Source organism: Pogona vitticeps, chromosome 15 (assembly GCF_051106095.1).
Source record: "Pogona vitticeps strain Pit_001003342236 chromosome 15, PviZW2.1, whole genome shotgun sequence".
Lineage (NCBI taxonomy): Eukaryota > Metazoa > Chordata > Lepidosauria > Squamata > Agamidae > Pogona > Pogona vitticeps.
The window spans coordinates 12,852,754-12,872,145 of record NC_135797.1 but is presented as its reverse complement, the minus strand read 5'-3'; the positions used below and the strand labels follow the sequence as shown (position 1 = coordinate 12,872,145).

Genomic DNA, 19,392 nt, shown 5'->3' with positions numbered 1-19,392 from the left:
ATGGTGGCTTGCAAGCTCCTATCCTGTAGCACACCATGAGTGTGAGTGGGGGCATTTTTGACCTTCATTTCCCCTCCCCACAGGAAATCCCATTTACGACTTCTTCATGGGCCACGAGCTGAACCCGCGCCTCGGTTCCTTTGACCTCAAGTTCTTCTGTGAGCTGCGCCCGGGTCTCCTCGGCTGGGTAAGCGATGGTGGTGGTCGGAGAGAGATTTCCGCTGAACTGTCTTTACTTGGGGGGAAGTGTTTCTAGTCTTAACACAGTTGAAAACCCTGTTTTTTTTCTCCCAATGGGATCGGTGCCTCCGTCTGTCCCGGATTGTGGCCAACAGCGAGAGGTCCTTCCGCTGATCTCTCACTACGATTGCCATAGCTTTAATTGAACCACCTTCTGGTGCATTGAAGTTCCTTCCGATGGCGTTTCCTCCGCCCGCCGAAGGGAGGGAGCCGTAAACGCTGGCAGAAAGAGCCTTTTGGATGCACGAAGGGCCCACCGGGATTGGGGTGGCGAAGGATCGAGGGAGCTGTGGGTAGACCGGTTTATATTCTGTGTTTTTTCTTCCCGTCTCTTCAGGCCCTGATTAACATGGCCATGTTAGTGAAGGAGACGGAGCTAAGAGGCAACCCTTCCTTAGCCATGATCCTGGTGAACGGCTTCCAGCTTCTCTACGTGGTGGACGCTTTCTGGCACGAGGTAGGTTCAAGACCCACTGGGAAGTTTTGCGCTCAAGATTTCCGGCTCTCGCTCCCTTTTAGCGGTCGTTCTGGTTGTCATGACGGGCGGTCGAATCCCTTCCGACTCACGGCGCCCCCTGTGAACGAGCCGTCTTCAAAATCCCCCGTCCTCAACAGCCCTGCTCATTTCTGCAGCCTCGAACTCGTGGCTCCCTTGAGGGAGCCCGTCCCTCTTGTATTGGGGGTCTTCCTTTTCTCCCGCAGCCCTTCCCCCTTTCCCCAGCATTTCAAGCTGCTGTGAATCTCCGATCCCGGCACTTCGCGCTTTTTGCAACCAATAATCTCAAATGCAAATTTATTTATTATTTTTATTTATTTGATTTATACCCCGCCTATCTGGCCGGTGAGGACCACTCTAGGCGGCTAACAACCATAAATGTTTACAGACAGCTTTAAATAAGCGTTACCTGTGTCCTCGTAAACTCCCGGACCTCTTATTATTCATTACGTCTGCATATGGAGTCTGGGAACACTGCATCGCCTAGATCGGAGGGGGGAAAGGAGGGGTTTGGGGTCTTCTTTTCGGAGAATCTGGCTTGACTCGCTTGCTGGAGCGAGCTGCCACGACCTGGAACACCCTCTGAAACCGACTTGCTTCCTGGTTACGTGGCTCACAAGAGTTGGTGTATTTTTCTGGGTCTCCTGTGCAGAGGGATCTGAATTGAGAGGGCGTCTTCTCGTTCTTTCTGAAGGAGGCCATCCTCACGACCATGGACATCGTCCATGACGGCTTTGGTTTTATGCTGGCTTTCGGAGACCTGACGTGGGTCCCATTCCTGTACAGTCTCCAGAGCTATTTTCTGGTCACCCACCCACAGAAGCTGAGCCTTCCCATGGCTGGAGGCATCATCCTACTCAACGGTGAGTCTGAAGAGCTCTCTGAACATGTGCAGAAGGCCGCCAAGCCCTTGTTCCCTGTGTGTCTTTTTTGGGGGGGAGGAAACGTTACTCCGGTAACAGTCTAAAACGTGTGTCTCCCTTCTTATTTAACCAGGAAGGATTGGATTTAAGTCAAATGGATGTAAATGTAAAAAAAAAAAAAACCTGGAAAAAAATGGGGGGGGTGATTTAAATTTTAAAAATCAATTTTTAAATTTTTAATTATGATTTAACCTGGGTTGATTTTTAAAAACTAATCCATGATTTTTATCCATCCTGTATTTAACTGTCACCCGCCCTGAGCTTCCAACATAAAATGGGGATTAAAAATCCATAGACTGTTAGTTTAAACGCTGAGGACTAGGAACTTAAAAAAAAAAAAAGAGGCCTTATTCCGGATTTCTGTTATGTCAAAGATAAGAAGCCCAGCTCACAAAGCCTGGGCCTCTCGGACGTGATCTTTGCTCTTGTGATTGACCGGGAGATTTTGCAGAGTTTGGAGAGGGGTGTCTCCAAATGGGGGGGGCCGCCCCAGAGATCCAGAAAAAAAGGTCCAGGGCAGGAGGAGAAATAAGCATCATGGGTGCGAAGCGCAATCCTGCACCGTGAAAAGCAAACGGAGGTAGCTTGAAGGAAGTGCGCAGATGGGCATGCATTTGAAATAGTGCCTGCTACATTAATTTCTCTGATGGTGTTCTTTTAAAAATAATAATAGTAGTTGCAGAATTGCAGAGCTACGAGTAGAAGGGATCCTACAAATCATCCAGTCCAGCCGGAGGCTCAGCAGGGATTTGAACTCCCCACCTAAACCACCGAGCCATCCAGCAGTTGGCCCACCCCGGGGGGAGCTGAACCCCCTACCCGCCGCTTATTTATTTTTCCATGTTGTTCTCACTGGCTCCTCTTCCTGCAGGTCTTGGTTATTCCATCTTCCGTGGAGCGAATTCCCAGAAAAACACCTTCCGTCGGAATCCTGCTGACCCCAAAGTAGCTGGTTGGTAATTTTCATAGCTTTTTTCTTTCTTTCTTTCTTTCTTTCTTTCTTTCTTTCTTTCTTTCTTTCTTTCTTTCTTTCTTTCTTTCTTTCTTTCTTTCTTTCCTTCCTTCCTTCCTTATTTCTTTCTTTCCTACTTCCTTTCTTTCTTCCTTCTTTCCTTCCTTCCTTCCTTCCTTCCTTCCTTCTTTCCATAATGTCTTTCTTTCTTTCTTTCTTTCTTTCTTTCTTTCTTTCTTTCTTTCTTTCTTTCTTTCTTTCTTTCTTTCTTTCTTTCTTTCTTTCTTTCTTTCTTTCACAGTGTGTTTGCAGCTTTATAGAATCAATACCTTTTTTTGTTTTCCGTGGCTTATTATAATTTTTTTTAATGCTAAGGAATGCATGTGGAATTTTCATGAGAATGGTTTGAGGCGTATTTTTTTAGGTGTCCATGAAAAAGAATAATATCCATCCATCCATTCTACTTAAATCCCACCTTTCTCCCCATAGAAGACAACAATAAAACAATTATCACTGCTTTTTAAATACCATTATTAAAGAATATTGAATAGTATAACCCCCTGCATGCCTAGATCCTCCGGACAACAAATCAAGCAGAATGTTTTCCTGATTTGGTTTTATTTGTTGCTGTCTCCGATGCTGCCAACAGGGTGGACTCTGACGCTGTCAACCCTGTTAAGGGCTGCTATAACCCTGTTAAATGTTATAGCAACCCTTAACAAGGCATTCAAAAGGTAAGTCGCCCTCGACTGATGGCAATCCCATGAATGACCTAACTCCAAAATGTACAGTGGTGCCTCGCTTAACGATTACCTCGTTAAATGACGAAACCGCTTGACGATGAAGTTTTTGCAATTGCTTCTAATAGGGGAAAATCGCTTAACGATGATCGGTTTCCTGCTTCGGGAACCAATTTTTCACTAAATGACAATTTTAAAACAGCTGATTGGCGGCTCTAAAATGGCCGCCCGCTGTGCAAAATGGCTCCCCGCTGTGATTTAGGACAGATTCCTCCCTTTACAGTTTTCAGTGCATTTCAATGGGCTTTTTCGTTTTGCTTGACGAGGATTTCGCTTGACAGTGATTTCAATGGAACGAATTATCCTCGTCAAGCGAGGCACCACTGTATTTCCTCAGTTGCCCTGCTCAGCTCTTGCAGACTCGAGCCAATGGCTTCTTTTAGGGAGTCCGTCCATCTCGTATTGGGGCCTTCCTCTTCTCCTGCTGCCTTCCGCCTTTCCCAGCCTGATGGTCTTTTCCATGGAAATCTGACTTCTCTCGATGCCCCCAAAATAAAGACGGCCTCCGTTTCAACGTTTCTGCCTCCAGAGACTGTTCAAGGCAGGATCCGATCTCGGCAATGACGGGCCTTGTCTATCTCTGTCCCATTTCCCAGGACTGAGGACCATCCCCACCGCCACCGGACGGCGTCTCCTGGTCTCGGGCTGGTGGGGTTTCGTCCGGCACCCCAACTACTTAGGCGACCTCATCATGGCTTTCGCGTGGTCCTTACCCTGCGGTAAGTGGTATCCCATCTCCCCTAGTTATATTTCTGAGGAAGCTCAAAGATCCCCTTCTTCCTTGGAAGATCTGCCGAGCCGGGCAAGGATTCCAGATGCTCACCCTTCTTCTCCTTTCGCTTCCCTTCCAGGGCTCACCCACATCCTCCCCTATTTCTACGTGATCTACTTTACCTTCCTCCTGGTTCACCGGGAGGCCCGGGACGAGCGCCAGTGCCTGCGGAAGTACGGCTTGGCCTGGCAGGAATATTGCCGGCGCGTTCCCTATCGGATCTTCCCGTACCTTTACTGAATCTCCTAATGGAAAGGCTCGGCTTTTGCGTGGATGGAAATCTAGGGTGTTTTTCTTTTCTGCTTTGACCGAGCTGGAGAAAGCGCCTGCTCAAGAGGATCCTGGCAGGGAAAAAACCCAAGTGACCAAGTCCTGCGGCTGGGATGTTTTTCCTTGTGCAAATGTGCAAACTTGACCCATTTATTCTGCCTTCGGAAATACAGTAGGACACCCCCCCCCCAATATCTGCAGGAATTGGTTCCAGGCTGCCCCGTGGATGCTGCAAAATGTGGATAATACCAAACAGTATTTTAATGGACAGCGCTATACATAGCCTGCTCTCTTGCTCCCTCTAGTGTCCAGTTCTGGTCACTTCATCTTTAGAAATATATATTGATTTTTCTTTGAATATTTTCAGACTGTGGATAAGTGAATCAGTGGATACTGATCGCATGGATATGGGCAGTCCTACTGTATAAGGGAAAAGGCGTCAAGTGAGGCCTTCGGCCACTGGAAATGCTTTTTTTCTGCCTTTGAAGATGGCATCCTGAATCTTTTGGAAAGTCTTGCCAGCCGCAAGGACGCATTTTGGGGGGCTTTTAAAATAATTCATTAATTTTTAACAAGGCATACGAAGTAGGCACAGCGTCTGCGGCCAATACCCGTTGGCTTAAGTGCTATATGCGCAGCTACACGGCATAAGGCCAGCAAATCAACCATCATCCTCCTTGAACTGCAGAGCGAGCCATTGCGATTCCGTGGGAGACTCGGAAACTTGATGGGGAGGAATGGGAAGGATCCTATTTACTGTGTCTGAGTCTGTCATCAGCCTTACGCGGGCTAACTCATGGAACAGGATTTCGGCCATCATGGCGTGGAAGGATGGGATCTCGTTTCTAAGACGAGTGAGGGGGGGGTCTTGTCTTTGGAAGCAAACAACCATCCTTGTCAAACAAAACAAAAATCAAAGATTTTATTAAAAGACACAAACACTATTAAAATCTGGGTTTTTTTTTAAAATAGTTTCTTTTGAAGCTTGAAATTGAGTGTTAGTGTATGGAGAGATTTTTTTTTTCAATGCACAAGAAAGTTTTAGTAGAAAGCTGAGTTCTGTAATAATTCCACCCACACCCTTGTTACTAAAATATCACAAACAAAGTGAGCCTATGGGTTTCTCTGAACCCTTCCTCAGGCAGGAAAAAAAAATCAGGCAGATGGTCTGCGACCACTATCTCTAGAAGCAGACTGACTTTCAAGATGGAAATCGCAGAGATTCGGTGGAATAAACTGCTGTCCACGCTGTTTCTTTACACGGCTCTCTCCCCCTCTGCAGACAGAAAAGTCGGACTGCGGCCCAAGAGTTAATAAAAGGAGCTTTGAAACACAAACGGTGCAGTATCTTGTTTTTTAAGAGCAGCTACAGAACTGGGAATAAATTATATACTTTCCTAGTGAGACAAAGGAATGGATTGAAAAATTTAAGGTAAAATACCGTATTTTTCGCTCCATAAGACGCACCTTTCCATAAAACGCACCAATTTTTTAGGAGAAGAAAACAGGAAAATATAATCTGTTTTCTTCGCTCTGTGAGAGGCACAGACTTTCCACCCCCGTTTTGTGGGGGAAAAGTGCGTCTTATGGTGCGAAAAATACGGAAACGTCTTGGGTTTCTCAATATTCTACCTGATGCTGAAATAAGTTTGGTGGACATGGGAATCCTTGTATCACAGATTTCTACACATTTCAAATATATGCAATATTTTATTTTAGCCTCAGTGTGGGCCAAGGAAATGAATGCTTCCTCCCCTCCTTACTTTTCAGCTAAAGGATCGCAGGCAACACAGCAGAATCTAGACATAATGACCATTTGTTGGAACGGTAAACCAAACTGCAGTTTGCTGAACCCTAGCTTATTTCCGTGTCCAGATAACCCCTGTAAACAAGCTGGCTTATAAAGCAGCCGGGAATCTCAAGGATAGGTTTGTTGGTTTATAAACCCTCTGGCTTGTCAAAAATTTGGAGAATCATGGTTTGTTTCCTTAGCAGCTCAGCCTGAAACAAGAGCCAATAAACAGTCAACAAGAAGAAAATAGGGAAATCAAAATATTACTTATTGGCTCAATGTGTAACTTTTTAGCTAAAGCAACAAATCAACAGAAATGTTGCTTAATGTGATGAGTGGCTAATACTTTACGCTAAAGTTTGTGTAGTTGCTGATATGTGGAGAATCAAAACTATCTAGTACTGAGCGGTTAACCTGGATTTGAGCTCTGCATGGGGCCTGGTTGCTCTTGTGGAAAGAGCGAGGAGGAGAATGCATAAATGCAACTTATTTAAATAATGTACTATACTGAAGTGCCTCCAGAGTCTGGAGTACAGGAGGACCTCCTTATCCACGGGATCAGAATCTGCTGATTCAGTTATCCATGGTCAGAAAATATTGAAAGAAAAATCATGGAAATATGTATTTCTAAAATATTTAAATTCATAGCGCCACCACGTCCCTATGAAAATATTTAAAAGATGAAAAGAAAAATCCAAAAAAATATACAATGTATTTCTAAAGATGAAGTTCCCAGGCCGGGCCACTAGAGGGAGACAAACAATGCTATGTATAGCGTTAGCTATAATCCACATTTTTCAGCATCCACGGGGTGTGTGTGTGTGATGGGACGAAGACAAGAAACCAACGGAGTGCCAACTTCAGAGTATTTACAGGCTAAATCCTAGTTTTGCTGCGCGGTTGAAAAGCCATGGTTTAGTTCCCACACTTTCAGTAAGAAGCATTCACAGTACGATAGTTTCTTTAATTTAATATAAAGCAGGATAGATTCCCGCTGGCTGCTCCAGTGGGAAAGCGATTGCTAGGCTCAGTGAATCTTTCCTCTCTTTCAGTCGAGACATTCCTGGGTTCCCTCCTCACGGCTGATCTTTACGTTCCTGCTAAAGGGACGGGAAGTGACTTTTTTAAAGAAAAAAACTAAGAGAAGCTGTTCCCCTCTAGGAGGCTTCGAGGCCGATCCTTCCTCAGCTGTCGCCTTACATCCACCTTCTCAATTTGGGTAGTATTTTTAAGGTACAAATTTAAACATCCATTGAAATAAGCTCCAATCAATACCGAAAGGCGGCTCAGATTCAAGAACCCAATGTCTCGTTTTGCACCCTTAATTGGTTTAAAAGGAAGCCAGAAAGGAACCAGAGGGCAAGCAAGTTATTTTTAAAGACACCTCCATCCTTAAACCCAAAGCCACGCTCCACTTCAAGATAATTCCGTCTAGAGTCCCAGAAGACGGGCTCATCCGTAATCCCTCGGACATGTGGCTCCCCACCTAATCCAAGATCCGATCCCGTTTGCAAAGTCTCCCCCGTTTCCTGGTGGAAAACCCCGTCCGGCTTTTCGCAGGGGAAAATCCCATTCTCCCCCCCCCCCAACTCCCCGAGTGTCAATTTTTCTGCGCCTGGTTGACGGCTCCGGGCATCCTTGAATGCACAGCCTTCTTCAGTCCAATTCTTCTATCAGGGTTTTTTTGGGGGGAGGCACTTTGGCCCCCCACATCTTCTCCAGCGCCTGGGTGACAGCTCCCACCTCTCGGAGAGCGCTCAGGTGGGCTTGGCATTCGTGCTGCGCCTCCAGGGCAAGGAAGGTCAATTCGTCCTCGTGTTCGTTCACCCAAGAGAGGAGAAAATCGCATTTCTTCTTGGCCCCGAACACGCGGGCCCGGTCCTCGGCCGGCACCCGTCTCCTTCCTCGGCTCAGCAGCCGGGCCAGGTGGCCGAGGGCAGCCAGGGAAAACCCTTTCCGCTTGGCCTGGTTTTCCCCTGACAGGATCCGGGCCACGGCCCTCAGGGCGCCCCCGTCCCCCAAGGGGCAAGCGGGGTACCGGCCCGCGGAGACCGCCTGCAGGGCCGACTGGAGGGCCTCGGCCACCGACCGGTAGACCTGCTTCGCCCCGAGGGCCCCCGAGACGTCCAGGACGGTTTCGCAAAATTCGGGGAGCAGGCCGGCCTCGTCCTCCACGTCCCCGTTATAGAGAGACAGGGCATAGGCGTAGCCGTAGAGCACGTTGGGCAGCTGGAAGCGAACCAGCGGCGAGACGGGGGCCGTGGTGAGCGACGCCAGCGGCGGGATCATGGCCGGTACCGAGTTCGAGACCTGCGCAGGCAGTGGTTTTCTGGTTTCCAGATGTGTCGGCGGCTGGGGCACATCCTGTTCGCTTTGGGGGTCTTCTGGCTGGTTTAAAGGCCTCTCCTCAGCACAGGGAAGGTCCAGCTCCTGGATCAAGGCCGCCCCATGGGAGCTGGGGCAGCCCACCTCCCACCAAGGCTCCCAGGGGGGCAAGAGGGCCGCGATTTCTCCGCTGTCCAGCAGCCTCTGGAAAGCCTTCCGCTCCTCCGGGCTGAGACGCTCCCACAAGCGCTCCTCGGGCTCAGCATCCGGGCCGAGGCCTAGCTGGCCTTCCTCATCCCCGGGCTCGCGTAGTTCGCGCAGCCGCAGGAGGGCCTCTTCCAGCCGGCGACGGGAAGCCTCGTCCGCCCGCTGCCCCTGGAGACGGAGCTGAAGCTCCCGGTTTTGGAAGTCCCGGGCGCAGGAGCCGTGCTCTCGGTAGCAAAGGACGGAGCAGAGGCGGAGGTGGCACCGCGGGCAGGTGTACGGGGCGCGCTCCGCCCGGCAACGGCCGCACGGGGGATTCGAACCGCCGGCCTCCATGCTGCCTCTTTTCCCCCCCCCTCGGGAACACGCCGAGGCGCTCCGAGCGCGTCCGGAAAGGGTCGGAAGGCTCCGCCCCCCCGAATGCTTTACCCTTCGGGAACTTCCGTCTCAGGCCTTCGTCCCGGGATCGGGCGTTTCCGCCCGTCCTCGTGCGGCCGTTCGGACCCAGCGAAAAGGGCTCGGAGAAACCTAGCAAACGTGGAAAGCGGATTTTCAAGGATCCGGACGCGAAGCCTTCACATGTGGTTGTCAAGCGGGCTAAATAAAAAAGGCTCGTGCCCGAATCCCTTAAAATCCATTCTCCACGTTTGCCAGATTTCTCCGAGTTCTTTTTGTGCCCACCGGCCCAGTTTTCCAAAGCAGAAACAGGGCATACATTTCATCAATCACTAAAAATCGAAACTATTTCTTTAAAAAGAGGAGCTTTGGGCCTGTTGCTATTTTTTAAAAAAACTTTTAGTAGGGTAATAAAAATACGATTTCTTGGGCCCCTATTCATTCATTCCTTCGACCAGTATATTTTAAAAAAATGCTGCTAGATTTTTGACTTATTGCAAGCAATTTTCCCTCTTTTTAGTGTTCTATTTTTTTTTAAAGGTGTCACCTCCACTTGCTTTTGTACTGTGTGAGCACCACCTGGCTGTGCTCGTTTCCTGTCTCTGACACTCTTGGGGTTCAGATCCCAACTCCCATCTTCTAGATTAGAAAAAAAAACCTGTGTATACTGCCCAGGCGCCCACTTGCAGGAAGGCAGCTCTCGATTTAATACATAAATGCTGAGGTTAGTGCCGCCGGACCCCCTGTGTAGTTCAAAATCAGTCAATAACTCTTATGGCCTCCCAAAACAGAATGATGAAGTATAATCAGCTGATTAATAATACACATACACAGAGGCAGCTAAGCAAAGGGAGAAAGTCCCTTATCAGAAGAGAGGAAACCAAGTATGATCTCGCCTGTGTTGCTCACTTGTATGACTTCCTGACCCACGGCTCCTTCCCCTGGCCCCCACGCCATGACAGGGGTCCGGTTGGGCCACCTGCTGTCAGCCTGGAGGCTCCCCTACCACCACGACCTGGGGCCTCCGCAAGTCCGAGACTCACCTTTCTCAAACCCACGTCCTGAAGACGAGCAGCAGCACAAGATGTATTAAATATCAATTCATCAAGTGAAATGTTTATTTATTCATTGAGGGGGATAAAATCTGTGTGCAACCAAAAGGATGTAACCGAAACCTATGCAGTTTGAAAGAAATGTGCACGCACGCACGCACGCAGAGAGCCCACGCCGTCCCGACTGAACAGAAACAAAGCCTCAGGCTTCTTCCAGCAAAGCTCCAAGATTTCCACACCCGGCTCATCTGCGTCCTTGGAAAGAAAACGAAGCTCCAGGGGCTTTGACTTCCTTCCCACCTCGACCCATTCTGCACGGACGCATCACCCCGACCACAAAACAACATCCACAAAGGATGGGCAAGACAACACACAGGAAGAAAAAACAGCCGAGCAACACCAGGAAATGGTCCAAGCAAATTATGACATTTAATTTGGAGGGTTTGATTTAGGAGTTTGCATTGGGACCCTTTTTCTTGCCGAAACCTGGCACAATGTTGACAAAGCGGCGGTTGTACTGCATGCGCCTCTTGGCCCGCCCCGTTTTCTTCTTCTTCTTCTCCTGCTTCGCCACCTTGGGGGACAAAACTAGATATTAGCCACTGCCCATAAGCAACTCAGCTGCCTCTCCTTCTGGGTGTGTGTGCGTGTGTCTCCGTTTTTCCGCCCTGCCCATTCAAGCTCCAGGCGCTCCCTAAACATTTCCACTGATTCGAACTTCCACGATTCCTCAGCACCTCCAAACGAGGAGCTGTTGTGGCTGCCCTGCGTCGGGAAGAAAAACTGTACCTGCTGGATTACGGCCTGTTTTGTATTTAAAGTGTTGACCCTGGCACCAGTCAAGATGACGTCACTCTCCGCACCACCCACAACCCCATAAAAAATTCTGCAGCTGATGGGATCAGCTGGCATTCCAGGTAAACCCAGGCATTCAGAGGCCCTGGCTAAGCCCAGTTAGATCAACTGAACTCTGGAGATTTTTAAAAAGCTTAGCGCATCCTTTCCACTCAACAAAAGTCCCAGAGCTTTTCAGAGCGGTGGTTCCCAATTCTGGAACCACCGATGTTCTTGGACTACAACTCCCAGAAATCCTGGCCAGAACAGTGCCTGGTGAAGTCTCCTGGGAGTTGGTAGTCCGAGAACATCAAGGCTGGGAACCTCTGGTTGAGAGTCTCATGTGCCTCCCAATCCTGAAGAGAAACTTCCATTCCCTAGGATGCTGCTGACAGGACGAGCACTGGGAAGAGTCTGTCCTTATCAGCAGAGGAAGGAAGGTAAACATGCACTCAGCAGAAAAAGCACAGAAAGAGAGGCTCAACCCCAAAGTGACGGTTCTTTGGAGGGCCCAGTTCCACACCAAAGAGCAGTCGTTCATCTCCTGGCCCACCGCATGATGGACTCAAGCCAAAGGAGGTGGAGAAACAGCGTCCACCCTCAGAACCATCTCACAGCCAAACCCAGCGGCTTACCTTTGGGGTCTGGCCCCTCACTTTGCCAGCACGAGCCAGGGAGCCATGGACCTTACCTTGGGGGGGGGGGGGGAAGAGAAAGAAAGAGAGGGAGAGAGAATTAGGCACAGTGAACACAATTACAAAACCATTGCGTAGCTCAGGGGTTTAGGTCTCTGGCTCCGAATCTAACGGTTAGAAGTTTGATCCCCCCACTGGGGCTCCCTGACAGGGGATGGACGTGATGACTCAGAGGGTCCCCTCCCAGCTCCGCAGCCTTGAGATAATGATTTGTTGTCTGGCTGAACACACCAAACGTGTTTGCAAGTTCCAACGTGTGACCAGAAAGCAACTTCCAGGCTGTTATCAACAAAGCATCTGGATCTCTGGATAGCTGAGCGGTTGAAGAAGGAAAGCCAACCAAGTTCCCCTGACATATACAGATGGGACTTTTGAATATAGATCCCATTTATGGGTTTAGCTCTGCACCAGAAGCGAACCGTTACACTATATTATGCACTCCAAAGGTTACGTTTTCTCACCCACGTCAACCCCACTGCCTTCTGTGATAGGCAACCCACACCACCACTTACCACCCAGCATGCGTGCAGCCACCTCCAGGGTAGTGAGGTCACTGATCCCACACTGTCCAATGACCGCATCGTCTTCCAGCGGAGTCCCGCCCAAGAGAATCACCTGATCCTCGGGCGCCAGGCCCTCCAAAGATTCAATGTGAGCCTAGCGGAGAAAGGCGACCGTTAGACCCATCTAGGGGTTTTGCGACAGCCAACTCATCACGACAGTACCGGCTTGGCAAAAAGCGGCACATGGGCTGACGCACCCACAAAACAGACCTCCGACGTTTCTCATTCACCTCTTTCTGCTCCTCTAAGGGGAGAATGAAAGGGCTCTAGAGCTACATCTTATGCCCAAACGTAGGGAATGAAATACCAATCGCTGAAACCTTTAAGAAAAAAGCGACAGAGATAGGGGCCAGGGTGCGAATTACTCTTCTGCTCATCGCTCCTCCTGCAGAGCTAGGCGAGGCAACAATTTTTTTTTTTTGGAAGCACACAGGATAAAGGGCCAGGCTGAGCTGATTTTTCCATAAAACCCAACCCTCCCTCCTCTCTACCTCTAGCTGCTTTTTCTTATTGGCCACCAGATTACATACATTTGTTGTTACATACATTTATATGGATCACACACTTTATTGATCCACTTGCTTCTTAAGACTACAATTCTCCAACAGAACCTGGGGAGACTGGAGGCGGTCTCCCCATCCTGGAAGTGCCCAACTCACTGAGTTGTACGCTCTCAGATTCTACCTCTGACTCTGCTTTATTATCACTCTGTAAGGGACAGAAAAGGCAGCATCCTTCGGTTCAAAGCACCTTCAACCTCTCCTTTCTTCTAGCTGCAGGTGGCAGAAGCCTCAGCTGGTAGAACAGAAGGATGGGAGCTCTCACTGCCTCAGTCCAAACCATTCTAAAAAACAATTCCTTGAACGTGGTTGCCAGGAGCCAAGAGCATGTTGTGTGAACTAATTTAACAAGGTCACAGAAATTCTAGGCTTTTCAGGAAACTGGCAAAGGCTTTTGGGGGTTAAACAGAGAAACAAGGGCCTTGATCTTACAGAAAACGGTGGGAATTCTCTGCTGCCTCAGCAACAAGAAATCAGCAAAACAGGAGGTTTAATGTAACAATTTAAATTTCTCTTACCTTCAGGTGAGCGACTGTTTCTTCCCCTAACACCTCGAGGGTGTGCAGGTTCTGAGCACGAAGAAAGAGCTGCATGATTCCACTTGTGTTCCTGGCCGGAAAGAAGAGAGAAGCAATCAAATGACAGCTTTAGTAAGCTTTCCTCCAGTGCAAGAGCAGAAGGGGGGCACTGGGTGCCCCCCCCACTATCTTGACCCTGCACACCCTTCCCGAAAGGGGTTCAACCGTCTCCCCCTCCCACCAGTTGCGTCTAGATGGCAATTTTTAAAAAAACAGAGTATAGCTGGGAAATGGAACTGCTGTTCCTAAACTCTTCTGTCCAGCCAGAAATGGTCTGAACAGTTCTTAAGGTTGAGAGACTCGCACAAGGAACCTGCCGTGGATTCTTCCCAAAATGGGGCAGAGAACAAAGTCCACCAAAAATATGCCATCCTAGGTGCTGCCTCCGGGTTGGGAGTGAATCATCATCATCACTATCCCCAGGCAAGACCCACAGCGCCATCTGCCGGGCCCAGTTTCCCTCTCCTCGCTTGGAAAACGAGACGCACAGAACTAACTTCCCGTCAGCTCCTCTTTGAGGGACGGACCACTCAAGTACCTGGCTCATGAGAGGCGGCCCCTTCTCTCCCCCCCCGCCACCTCCCGAAACCCAAGCCAAGGGTCTCTGCGCTTACCCCTGTGCGCCCACCCCTGAAAAATAAAGAACAGGCGAGTCTCCTAACCCTTCTACCAGAGTCCCTACAACTCTTCATTAGGCTAATCTTAGAGGTTCAAAAAAACCCAGTTAAAATTGTGATTAATTAATTAGTGTATTTGTTGTATTTATACACCACTGTTCTCCCAACAAGGGGTCTTGGGATATATATACCTATATACAGAGACACTTTTTAATACTGTCACTTCCAATGTCCTTATAAGGAGAAAGGTGGCCTAGAAATACAATATACACACATACACATAATAATAATTTATTGTCATTGTAAGTATATACACATACAACGAAATTCACAGATTCACATACTGTATATTTAAATGCACACCTCTACCTACATTTATATGTACATAATGCACATTACATACATACATAGACACACACACCGGGGGGGGGGGAGAAAGAGAATGAAACAGGAAAGCAATTAACTACTCTTTCTATTACTGTGAACAAATAAAGTGAACGAACTGTTATTTAACTGGTTTTTAACCTGCCACTTAGGATGTTTTGACGGGCGCTCGTTTTAAGCGAGTTCTTGGGTCCCCAGGGAGAAAGGCAAGTCAACGAGTGATAGAATAACAATAATATTTAAATATGACATGCCTACACGATGCATAGATACATTACCCTCATATACATATATATATATTTTTTATATATTTATTTTATATACTCTGTATGTGTGTATAGAATCACACAATCATCTCCCCCCACCCCCCATTTCTCTCAATCTCTTTCGGCCTCTCTGAGGGGGAAGGAAAGACTCAAGGCCTCCCCTCCCCTCCCCCACCCGCCGAGGGACCCAGGCGTCCTGGGGGGGGGGAGGCCCCTCCCTTTGCCACCCGACACCCAAATAACCATAAAGGCCTAATAATCCTCCCCCCACACCCATATATTTAGTGGCCTGGGGGGGCCAAAGGGTCCCCTCACGCACCAAGCCAAGATGGAGGCCGGAGAGAAAAGGAGCCGCCGCCGCCTCTCGCACGACGAAAAAGGAAGGGTAAACGGAAGCCAGAAACAGGAAGAGGCGGGGCTTCAAGGGCCGCGCAGGCGCACTAACGGTGGGGAAAGAGGAGGGGGAGTCATAGGCGCTCCCGGTGGGAACCTCTATGGCGCTTTCAGCGTGACGTCACATCCCCCAGCGCCTCGGCGCTGTTTCTTCGGCCGAGGGAGTGCGTCATCAGCGTGCGCCGCCTCCTCCGCCGCTTTCTAAGATGGCGGCCTTAGCCGGGGTCGGGTCGAGGAGGGCGGCGGTGCTGCTGCTGCTACAGCGGGAAGGAGGACGACGGCGGCCTCCGCCAGGCCTCCAGCCCAGGACGCTGCTCCGGTGGGGGGCGGCCCACATGGTATTGTCGGTTGCCTTCCCCCCCCACACACACCCCAGGGAGAGGAGGGAGCTTGGGAGCGCGGGAATAGGTCCTAATAGGACGGGACCCCCGTATCCGCGGGATCGGTATCTGCGGATTCACTTATCCGCTGCCCGAAAGTACTTTTTTAAAAAATCCCAAAGATATATTTCTGAGGAGAAGATACCAGAACTATTGCTCCCCCCCCCGAAGTTGCTGGCATGGAAAATGAGGGGGAAACGTTTAGAAATAAAATCTAAGCTAACTCAGAATCTGAGCCCAGTGTTGGGCCTTTCTCCTGAGGTCTCCCTGATCCTTATTGTCCCGCTCTTGGTCCACCTTGGGGATAAAGGGGGGCTCCTCTCGGCCTTGGGAGGTGTTTTGCAGAGAGCCAGGAAGGTCTGGTGGTTAAGAGTCCCAATAAAGGTCTGTTGGGAATAATGGGAGGCGTGCAGGTCATGAAATGTTTCACCCCTGCTTGCTCTCCCTGGCTTCGTGGCCGAAGTACGAACGGGGGGCCTCTTGGGGACATGGTCCGGTGGGAGAGAAATAAAGCGAGGAGCGTTTTGTCTGGAGGAAACAACAGTTCACAGCTATCGTTTCTTTGTGTTTTCAGACCCAGGCCTCCACGGAACAAGTCTCTGGAGATCAAAACTACCCCGGGGTGGTTGAATCGACCGAGGAATACAAATTCGTGGAGAGACTCATACCTCCCACGCAAGTCCCGCTGCCTCCCAAGCACGACCACTATCCCACGCCGTCCGGGTGGAAACCGCCACAAGGTGAAATGGACAGAGCAATAACGTAAACTTCTGCAGGCCCTCGGCAACCTGTGGAGGTTCCCCTATCGCTCCCGTTGTTCGTTCTTCCTCGATGTCCTGCCTAGACTCGATGGGAGATGTAATCCATCCATACCTGGAGGAACACATTCCCTGTGTCTGGTTTAAAGGATAAAAACCTTAGGAAGGAATAATAAATTTAGAAAGCAACTGAAGACTGCTTTGGGTGGGACAGTTTGAACCCGGCCAGTTCATGGAAGGGGTGTGAGATAGTTCTTTTACTAAAGCTAAGCATGCCTGGACTTGTAAGCTACTTGTATGAAAACTGCATGCATTAATATATAAACTATCTCTTCATAATTCACTTCCTCCTTTGCTGGCTTTAGCTTTATGTAAAGTGTGCTGTTTCTACACCGCCCCATAGCGCTTGAAGCACCCTGTGGGCTGTTTATAATTTAATCACGCAGGGTACACTTTGCACACTCCCCCAGCAAGCTGGGTACTCCATTTACCGACCTCGGAAGGATGAGTGAACCTTGAGCCAGCTACCTGAGCCCATTATGATCGAACACAGATCGACCCCTCTTGCTCATCCCTTCGTTGCTAAAACCTTAAGATGTTAGGGTTTAATGAATACTGTTTGTGGAGGGGCGTGGGGTGGCCAGGCATATCCACATCTTTGTTACCCAGATTTTCATTACTTTCCTTATAGTCCGCAAAACATTTAATATTTGATTTATTAATTCAAATTAATTTTTTTAAAAAAAATCCCGTCTTTTCCCTACTGTGGTTGACATGTCTCGTGTTCATTGTCGTGCCAGATCCGCCTCCAGACCTTCCATACTTCGTCCGGCGGTCACGCATGCACAACATTCCGGTCTACACAGATCTCACCCACGCGTGCAGGAAGATGACCGTTATTAGAAAGATTGAAGGAGACATTTGGGTGAGTCTCCCCATTTCTGGCAGCCTTCTTGTGCAGGGGTTTGTGATCCCACAGGAGGGAAGGCACATGGCCAACATACCTAAGTCGCTTTGCTAGCAAGAGAGGCAATACACATCCAAGAAAACCACAGCCTTGGTGCCACTGTTTGAGGCAGATCTGGTCACTTGGCCTTCCCCTGGCTGTGGTCTCCCTCTGTCTTGGCAGAATTTGAACGCAGACCTCCATATCTGCCCCATCCCCTTATGCTTTGGCATGACGGAAACCGCTCCACTTCCTGGGAAGGGAATGTCTCCTGATCACCACCCACCCCAAAGTGTTGAAAAAAAGTGTAAACACAAGGAGAGGAAAGCAAAGGAAATACAAAGCCTACATAAATATTTGGCTCTGTGTGGTTTGTGGTCAGGGATCTTGGAGTGCTGATGGGAGTGAAAGCTAGACAGTTAAAAAAGCTGGCAGGACAAAAATGGATTTGTTTGAGAACTCTGTGGGTACCTTAGACTGCCAGAAAGACAAACAAGTACGTGGTGGTTGTAGGTTTTTTTTGGGAGGGGGGGGCTGTTTAGCTGCATTTTGGAGGTTTTTCTTCCTAACATTGCACCAGTCTCTGTGGCCGGCCTCTTTGGAGGACAAGAGTCAGAACTCTATGTGTTCTGGTTAGACAGAATTCTGACTCCTGTCCTCTGAAGAGGCTGGCCACAGAGACTGGCGCAACGTTAGGAAGAAAAACCTCCAGAACGCAGCCAAACAGCCCAAAAACCCTACAACCCCCATCGGATCCCGGCTGTGAAAGCCTTAGAAAAAACAAACAAGTAGGTCGTAGAGCAAATTCCAGCCTGAACTAGATCTCAAGGCAAAAATGATGAAACTGAGGCTATCGTGCTTTGGGGACCTCGTGAGAAGGCAGGGTTCTCTGGAGAAGACAGTAATGTTGAGAAAGGTGGAAGGCAGCAGGAGAAGAGGAAGACCCCAATGTGAGATGGACGGATACCCTGAAGGAAGCCACAGACTTGAGTCTAAGAACTGAGTAGGACAGTGGAGGGACAGGACATGTTGGAGATTGCTCATCCAGAGGGCATTGAGGGCGGCTTAATGGCACCCAACGACTTTTCCACAATCTGCGACTATTAACTTCCTTTCCTTTACCCCCCCCAGGCGCTCGAGAAGGACGTGAAGGAGTTCATCACACCCTTGCTAGGAAAGGCCCCGGCCACCCAGGTTAACGAAGTCACCAACAGCATTCGCATCAAAGGTTATTTTGATCAGGAGTTAAAGCAGTGGCTGATGGACAAAGGGTTCTGAATAAAGTCCAGCAACCGTCGGGGAACTCTCTCTTTTAAACAACCCTCTACCCTCCGGGGAAGTAATTGCGAGGACAGGTTGCCCAGGAACAGTCAGGGGGGCGAAGCAGGATCAGACTCCTGGCAGGTCTAGAATTTTGTTCTTACTTACACAGGTGTCTGAGATAGCTTTTCCTTTTAACTCTTGTCAGTCTGATAGAACTTTGGAAAGAACAAGGAAAAGGCTGTGGGGGTCCCCATGATTACACAGATGTAAGAGTTGGCAATGGCTTCTGTTGGATCATTTTTAAAAAAATGCAGACTTTCGTGGAGAAAATCCCTCTTTTTTCAGTCTCAGCCCAAGGCTTCTTCAGTTGCTCACCAGGGAAAAGCACGAGTTTTGCCTTTAATTTGACACAAATTGGCTATGCCTACCTGGTGAATAAACCAAATTACGATCCTTCACTTGTGCTGGGGGCTCTTCTGTCTTCGTTTTGGTTTTCCCCCCCTCACTCCCACTTCCAAATAGAAACTTTCATTTCGTTTGGGAGCAACCACAAGAGTAACTTGGGGAAACCTTTGGGTCCCAAGAGAGTGAGAAAACAGATTTCAAATTTTACTGCAAGCAAGCTTAAGACTGCAACATCCAGAAGACTGATGTCGACCTTTACAGACGTGTACCATCCATTTTTGGACTCTTGCCTAGTTTTTTTTCCCAGTGTCCACGAAGGGATTGTGTAAAGCCTGAAGGGGAATGTTCTCCACGAAAGCTTGCAAATGATTTGATTTTCTTGGGAAAAAAAGGTATCCACCATTCTTACATTTAGACTTCAGAACTCCTTCAAATACCTCCCACAGCAGGGTGCACATGGCTTTTAGAATTTATTTCAGCAGAAAAATCCTCTTTTCTGAAACGCAAGCTTTCTCCCTAAATAAACCA

The 19,392-nt window shown here is 48.9% G+C and overlaps 4 protein-coding genes across 7 annotated transcripts in view; 2 read left to right on the top strand and 2 right to left on the bottom strand.

Annotated features, from left to right (window-relative positions):
- TM7SF2 (transmembrane 7 superfamily member 2) overlaps positions 1-5,790 on the top strand; it is an 11,576-nt gene extending 5,786 nt beyond the window's left edge. For all 3 annotated transcript variants that reach the window (XM_078382251.1, XM_020777433.3, XM_078382252.1), the window contains exons 6-11: positions 84-187; positions 578-697; positions 1,431-1,599; positions 2,531-2,611; positions 4,008-4,130; positions 4,263-5,790. In XM_078382251.1, the coding sequence (XP_078238377.1) occupies positions 84-187; positions 578-697; positions 1,431-1,599; positions 2,531-2,611; positions 4,008-4,130; positions 4,263-4,423 (758 nt within the window). In that variant the 3' untranslated portion in view covers positions 4,424-5,790. The remainder of the gene's footprint in view (positions 1-83; positions 188-577; positions 698-1,430; positions 1,600-2,530; positions 2,612-4,007; positions 4,131-4,262) is intronic.
- Positions 5,791-7,195: 1,405 nt separating this feature from the next.
- Positions 7,196-9,182, bottom strand: ZNHIT2 (zinc finger HIT-type containing 2). The gene has a single exon (XM_020777420.3). The coding sequence runs from the start codon at positions 9,108-9,110 to the stop codon at positions 7,902-7,904; it is 1,209 nt and encodes a 402-aa protein (XP_020633079.3). The 5' UTR covers positions 9,111-9,182; the 3' UTR covers positions 7,196-7,901.
- Positions 9,183-10,627: 1,445 nt separating this feature from the next.
- Positions 10,628-15,191, bottom strand: FAU (FAU ubiquitin like and ribosomal protein S30 fusion). 2 transcript variants are annotated; one of them, XM_020777424.3, is made up of 5 exons: positions 15,039-15,191; positions 13,393-13,483; positions 12,264-12,408; positions 11,692-11,747; positions 10,628-10,796 (listed from the first exon to the last, which is right to left on the bottom strand). In XM_020777424.3, exons 2-5 carry the CDS (start codon positions 13,465-13,467, stop codon positions 10,671-10,673), a joined length of 402 nt encoding a protein of 133 aa, XP_020633083.3. In that variant the 5' UTR covers positions 13,468-13,483; positions 15,039-15,191; the 3' UTR covers positions 10,628-10,670. The 2 variants fall into 2 exon arrangements, with proteins under 2 accessions (XP_020633083.3, XP_078238380.1); XM_078382254.1 differs by lacking the exon at positions 15,039-15,191 and adding an exon at positions 13,759-13,825.
- Positions 15,192-15,282: 91 nt separating this feature from the next.
- On the top strand, positions 15,283-18,493 carry MRPL49 (mitochondrial ribosomal protein L49). Its single transcript, XM_020777425.3, has 4 exons — positions 15,283-15,450; positions 16,067-16,232; positions 17,051-17,175; positions 18,328-18,493. Exons 1-4 carry the CDS (start codon positions 15,319-15,321, stop codon positions 18,472-18,474), a joined length of 570 nt encoding a protein of 189 aa, XP_020633084.3. The 5' UTR covers positions 15,283-15,318; the 3' UTR covers positions 18,475-18,493.
- Positions 18,494-19,392: the final 899 nt, after the last annotated feature.

What these genes read in the sequence shown, in the direction of transcription:
- ZNHIT2 (XM_020777420.3), bottom strand. Translation starts at nt 9,110, where the DNA reads ATGGAGGCCGGCGGTTCGAATCCCCCGTGCGGCCGTTGCCGGGCGGAG.
- FAU (XM_078382254.1), bottom strand. Translation starts at nt 13,823, where the DNA reads ATGGCATATTTTTGGTGGACTTTGTTCTCTGCCCCATTTTGGGAAGAA. An exon ending in AAACAGTCGCTCACCTGAAG is followed by an intron (nt 12,409 to 13,392) that starts GTAAGAGAAATT and finishes TTTCTCCGCTAG; the next exon opens with GCTCACATTGAATCTTTGGA. An exon ending in TGAGGGGCCAGACCCCAAAG is followed by an intron (nt 10,797 to 11,691) that starts GTAAGCCGCTGG and finishes TTGTCCCCCAAG; the next exon opens with GTGGCGAAGCAGGAGAAGAA.
- MRPL49 (XM_020777425.3), top strand. Translation starts at nt 15,319, where the DNA reads ATGGCGGCCTTAGCCGGGGTCGGGTCGAGGAGGGCGGCGGTGCTGCTG. An exon ending in GGTGGGGGGCGGCCCACATG is followed by an intron (nt 15,451 to 16,066) that starts GTATTGTCGGTT and finishes TTGTGTTTTCAG; the next exon opens with ACCCAGGCCTCCACGGAACA. An exon ending in CGGGTGGAAACCGCCACAAG is followed by an intron (nt 16,233 to 17,050) that starts GTGAAATGGACA and finishes TTGTCGTGCCAG; the next exon opens with ATCCGCCTCCAGACCTTCCA.